General features: G+C 53.3%; 1 protein-coding gene across 2 annotated transcripts in view; it reads left to right on the top strand.

The window, feature by feature from the left end:
- The first annotated feature begins 641 nt into the window (after positions 1-641).
- Positions 642-6,000, top strand: part of FA2H (fatty acid 2-hydroxylase) — a 62,875-nt gene continuing 57,516 nt past the window's right edge. Inside the window, exon 1 of one of the 2 annotated variants that reach the window (XM_032157902.2) lies at positions 642-976. In XM_032157902.2, the coding sequence (XP_032013793.1) occupies positions 707-976 (270 nt within the window). In that variant the 5' untranslated portion in view covers positions 642-706. The remainder of the gene's footprint in view (positions 977-6,000) is intronic. The other variant, XM_032157901.2, reaches the window with a different exon arrangement.

Raw genomic sequence — 6,000 nt, 5'->3', positions numbered from 1 at the left:
GTATGTTCTCACTCATAAGTAGGAACTAAGCTATGAGGACGCAAAGGCAAAGGCATACAGAGTGATATATTGGACAATAGGGAGAATGGGAGGGGGTGTAACACACACACACAAAAAAACCTACACATTGGGTATAATGTACACTACTCGGGGCACAGGTGGACTAAAATCTCAGGATTCGCCACTATACAATCCCTCCATGTAACCAAAAACCACTGGTACCCCAAAAGCTACTGAAAATTTAAAAACAAAACAAATATTTGCACCCGAGGCGAGCACCTCATTCGCCTCTCGCTCTCTCGGGCACCTCCTGGAGCCAGAGGGTCCCATGCGGCCAGCTCCTCCCTGGAAGCAGTTGAAGTTATTCCAGCAGCGATCAGGCCACCGAGGATGTCCGCCCAGACAACCACCCGCGACGGGGAGACTCGCTCCGCCTGTGTCCGCCCGCCCTCCTCCTGCGCGGGACACACCTTGCGGGCGCGCCTCTCCCTGCCCGGGGCCACCTGGCGCGCAGCTCCCGGCGCCGGGCCCGCCCCTCGCGGCTCTGCCGGGGCTCCCTGCAGGCCAATGGGAGCGCGGTATGCAAATGAGCAGGTGCGGTGGCGGCCCGCCCGGAACGGCCCCGGGGCTCCCGGGATGTTAGAGGCGCTCAGGGCGGCAGCAGAGCAGACGCCGGGCTGCGCGCTGGGAGCTGCGGTCTCCGGCCATGGCCCCCGCTCCGCCCCCCGCAGCCTCCTTCTCGCCCTCCGAGGTCCAGCGGCGCCTGGCGGCCGGCGCGTGCTGGGTCCGCCGCGGGGCCCGCCTCTACGACCTCTCCAGCTTCGTGCGGCACCACCCGGGGGGCGAGCAGCTGCTGCGGGCCAGGGCGGGCCAGGACATCAGCGCAGACCTGGACGGGCCGCCGCACAGGCACTCGGCCAACGCGCGCCGCTGGTTGGAGCAGTACTACGTGGGAGAGCTGCGCGGGGAGCAGCAGGTACAGCCAGGCGGGGGGCCCCCCACCCCAACCCAGGCCTCCCGCAGCCTTCCACTCCCGGGCGAGCCCCGTTCACCTGCCCTCTAGGAGGACCCAAGGTGACAGCCTCTGCCCTCCCTTCCCTCGCTTCCCCTCTTCTTCTCTCCAGGCAACAGGTCACTGTCGTCCCCCCCAACCCCTCCTTCCTCTCTCCAGGAACTTGCTCTTCCTTTCCACTCTTACTGCCTGGCCCGCCTCCGTGCCAGCTCTCCCATTTCCTCAGCACCCCTCCTTCCAGCGTGTTCCTTCTGCAGCCCCTGCCCTCCGACAACCTGGATTCCCGTTTCTGGCCCCAGCCCCCCAGACGCCCCGGCTTTCCTTCCTCTTCACTTATCGGCCTCTCCCTCTTTGCAACCACTCTCCGTTTCTGTTTGAATAATGGGCTCACCTGTTCCCACCTCCCCATCCCACCTCACTTCTGCTTCAAAGAGGCACAGATCCGTAGCTCTTCTCACTGGTTTGGGTTTCCTGGTGCCGCCCTAGCCTTGCACCAGGGCTCCCCTGGATGGGTGGAGAGGCCTGGGCCATGTCTGGGTTGGACTGTGTCCTCCAACCTCTCAGACCTTCCCTTATATTCTTGTCCTACACCGCTGGCTTGGGACTCCAAAAGAGTGAAATGAAAGGCATGAGCCAGTTTCGCCAAGGAAAAGGGACCGGCACTTTGGACCAGACTGTGTGCTGAGCTGCACGCTGCTGTGCAGTACCAGCTGCTGGTGGTATTTAAGTCCTTAATTGAACCTGGGGCAGGTTTTGTTATTCCCATTTCAGGATATGGAATCTGAGGCTCAGGGAGGCTCTGATTAATGCGTCTAAGGTCAAATAGCTAAATAGTGGGAAAGCCACATGTATCTGACTCCAAAATCAATGCTGGCTCCATCCCAAAAATCTTTGGGTGGAAGAGATAGACCTAGTCCACAGGATTCCAGGTAGGCTCAGGCCAGAGGCAGAGCGACTCTCTGGATGTTCCCCAGGCCTGGCTCTGGGACTGGTGACTATGGGGCCATCATGCTTAGATATACAGTAGTTCCCCCTTGTCCAAGGGGATACATTTCAAGACCCTCGGTGGATCCCTAAAACCACGGATAGTACCGAATCCTATATATGCTATGTTTTTTCCCATATATACATACCTATGATAAAGTTAAATTTATAAATTAAGAACAATAGGAAGAGATTAACAACAACAATAATAAAATAGAATAGTTATAACAATATACTGTGATAAGAGCTATTTGAATGTGGCCCCTTTCTCTCAAAACATCTTATTGTACTGTAGTCACTCTTCTTGTGATGATGTAAGATGATAACTTGAGGCCGGGCACGGTGGCTGACATCTGTAATCCTAGCACTTTGGGAGGCCGAGGTAGGAGGATCACTTGAGCCCAGGAGTTCAAGACCAGCCTGGGCAACATAGGGAGACCTTGTGTCTACAAAAAATACCAAAATTACCTGGGTGTGGTGGCATGTGCCTATAATTCTAGCTACTTGGGAGGCTAAGGTGGGAGGATCACCTGAGAGGTGGAGGCTGCAGTGAGCCATGATGGTGCCACTGCACTCCAGCCTGAGCAACAGAGTGAGACCCCACCTTGAAAAAAAAGATAATAAGATGCCTACATGATGGGTTGGAGTGAGGTGAATGACAGGTATGGTGATGTGGCATTGGCTACTATTGAAAACTAATTTAAAACATAAATTATTTCTGGAATTTTCCATTTAATTATATTTTTGGACCCAGATTGACCGTGGGTTACTGAAACCATGGAAAGTGAAACCATGGATAAGGGGGACTCCTGAAAACCAACAGTTGTCCCCTGCTTCTAACTCTTGCTTTCAAGATGAGCCCAGCAACTACTCTTAGATCTTTGGTTGAAAGGACTTAGCACCCACTGTTTCAGGTGGATTTTCATTGGGTCATCCTGCCTAATTTCTCCATCATTTATTCAGTCATGTAACTGGTTCCTTAATGGGTTGACAGCACTGTGCTGGGTGTGGGGAGATATCACTGAACAAAACCAATTCAGTTCCTGTCTTCATGGAGCTAATGGGATAATGGGGAGGGAGAGGGAACACACAGATTACATGATAGTTGCTTAATTAATGGTGTATCAGAGTATGGATCTAGAGGGGAGGAGCACAGAGAGTCTTCTTGAGAAAGTGACATTGACACTGAGAGCTGATTGATAGGCTGGGCTTATTAGCCAGGTGACATATAGCAGGAAGAATATTTCGGGCAAAGGGGACAGCATGTGTGAAGGCTCTGGCAGGAAGAGCTTGACATAGTAAAATATTGAAAATAAAACCAACATGGCCAGAGGCTGATGGGCAAGGACAGGGATGTGGGGGGAGGCCAAAAGTCAGTCGGGGCCACATCACACAGGGCTTCGTAGGCTGTGGTCAGGATTTGGGACTTGACTCTAACAAAAATGGGAAGCCAGTTGAGCCCGGGAGGTGGAGGTTGCAGTGAGCCAAGATCACGCCACTGTACTTCAGCCTGGGCAATAGAGCAAGACTCCATCTCAAAAAAAAAAAAGGGGGGGGGAGCCAGGGAAGAGGTTCAGGCAGGGTTCATGGTCAGATTTGCATCTTTGGAAGAGGACCCTGGCTGCAGTGTCAAGGAGGAACAGAGACAGCCTAAGGGGGTGTGAGGAGATCAGGCAGGATGCTTCTGCATGGCTGCCACTGCAGTGGCTGTGACCACGGGGAGAAGGGGGATGAATTCGGGAGAGTTTCTAGACAATATGCTGGGACTCAGCATTCTGTGGTGAGAGCCTAGTTTAATCTTAGAAGCTCATGTTTGGTGTCGGGTCGTGCTGAAGGGTTTAGAAGAAGATATAAGAAAAACTGAGTGCACGAGGCCGGGCTCGGTGGCTCACAGCTGTAATCCCAGGAATTTGGGAGGGTGAGGCAGGCGGATCACTTGAGGTCAGGGGTTTGAGACCAGCCTGGCCAACATGATGAAACGCTGTCTCAACTAAAAATACAAAAAATTAGCCGGGCGTGGTTGTGCACTGGGCGTGGTGGTGCACTCCCAGCTACTTGGGAGGCTGAGGCAGGCGGATCACTTGAGGTCAGGAGTTCGAGATCAGCCTGGGCAACATGGTAAAATCTTATCTCTGCTAAAAATACAAAAATTAGCCGGGTGTGGTGGTGCATGCCTGTAATCCCAGCTACTCGGGAGGCTGAGGTAGGAGAATTGTTTGAACCCAGGAGGCAGAAGTTGCCGTGAGCCGAGATCACACCACTACATTCCAGCCTGGGCGACAGAGTGAGTTTTGTCACAAAAAAATAGAAAACAAAAAAGAAAAGAGAAAATGAGTGCAGGAAGTAAGAGAGGTTGAGACTGACAGGTTTGCGGTGGCTCATGGGGCACCCCCCTGTGTTGTCACTGTATCCTCTAGAAAGGAGCCTTAGGGTGTGGCTCGTCCTCCCAACACCATCCTGAGTATGCTTACAGCCACCCCTGGCCAGTTGCCCTGGATGGCCCCAGCTCCCGGCTCTGCTAACCACCTAGCACCATGGTTTGCCTTGTCTGACGCTTAGAGAGGGACCCAGGGACCCAGTCTCACACGTGCTTCTGACCTGTATATTCATCTGTTGCCTAAGAGCCTGAGGGTGGGCCATGCTGCAGACATCCTTACTTCTTACTTTTGAGCATGTGGAACAAAGCTCAAAACAATGCATCTGCAGACGCGTGGCCCAAACTTGACAATGGTCACACTAGCCCAGCCCTCCACTGGGCTGCCAGCTTCTGCCTTCAGAGTTCTAACCTAAGAACTAGTACAGGGTTGTCTTTAAATTGAGAGAGAGGAAGGCTGGGCACAGTGGCTCATGCTTATAATCCCAGCACTTTGGGAGGCCGAGGTGGGTGGATCACTTGAGCCCAGGAGTTCGAGACCAGCCTGGGCAACATGGTGAAACCCCATCTCTACAAAAAATTAGCTGGGTGTGGTGGCTCATGCCTGCAGTCCCAGCTACTCAGGAGGCTGAGGTGGGAGGATCACTGGAGCCCAGGAGGCGGAAGTTGCAGTGAGCCAGATCACACCACTGTACTCTCCAGCCTGGGTGACAGACAGAGAAAGACCCTGTCTCAAAAACAAACAAACAAACGAAAAACTCGTGGGAGAGGTTGTCAAAGGAGAAATCTGGGGGTGGAATATCCTTTCAAAGAGATGCCTGGATGGAGACAATTTCTTTTCTTCTCCCTAGCTAAGGGCTTCTAGCAAGCCCCAAGCTGCCTTTTGCACTTCCCTCCTCTCCTGCTGGACCAGGGATGCTGACACCCTTGTGGTTAGAGCGCCCTGTCTCTGGAGGAGCAGGAGGCTTTTGCCAGGGAAGGGGAGTACCATGAACCAGCTCTGTTGTTTGAGGCTCGTTTCTGAACAGTGCCCCTCCTCGGGACCTGTCATGCTGGCTTAGCCCTTGGATGGGAGCATCCTGGCCCTTTCCCCGGGGAGAAGGCCTGGCCCCGTTTGTTCCCCCTGCACCCACTTTGCTGCACCCTCTCTACGTACACATATTCACGCTCACACGAAGGCACATTCACGAAACAAGTCCAACTTGTTTGAGCCAACATGCTGTCTGCCACGCACAGCCTTGGACATGGTGAAGCCAGGCTGCCCACCTTGAGCAAGTGACAGAGCCATGGCTGAGCAGGGAAGGAGCTCAGGGCGGTGGGGTCAAGAGCCTCACCCCAAGCTCAGGTGAGAGCAGTGCTCTCCCAGCTGCAGCCACGTGTTAGCAGAGTATGAAGTCCACTTATTGAGCTGCGACCGGCATTTTTCACAAAAGAAATAGACAAGGAAAGGACTTTAGGTCTAAACCTCCTTCCCAGGCTGTATTACTGTGCTTCCCAGACTCTGGGCATCCATGAATCACTACGCCAGGTTTTTTTCCCTCCAATTTGGTGTACTATACTTTGGTCACTCTTCAGATTTTATAAGTCTTTCGCCTTTTACCATTTAGTGTACCACTTGAACTATCATATT

The sequence above is a fragment of the Hylobates moloch genome, unplaced genomic scaffold, assembly GCF_009828535.3.
Source record: "Hylobates moloch isolate HMO894 unplaced genomic scaffold, HMol_V3 SCAFFOLD_6, whole genome shotgun sequence".
NCBI lineage: Eukaryota > Metazoa > Chordata > Mammalia > Primates > Hylobatidae > Hylobates > Hylobates moloch.
This window is presented reverse-complemented; position numbering and strand designations above follow the sequence as displayed.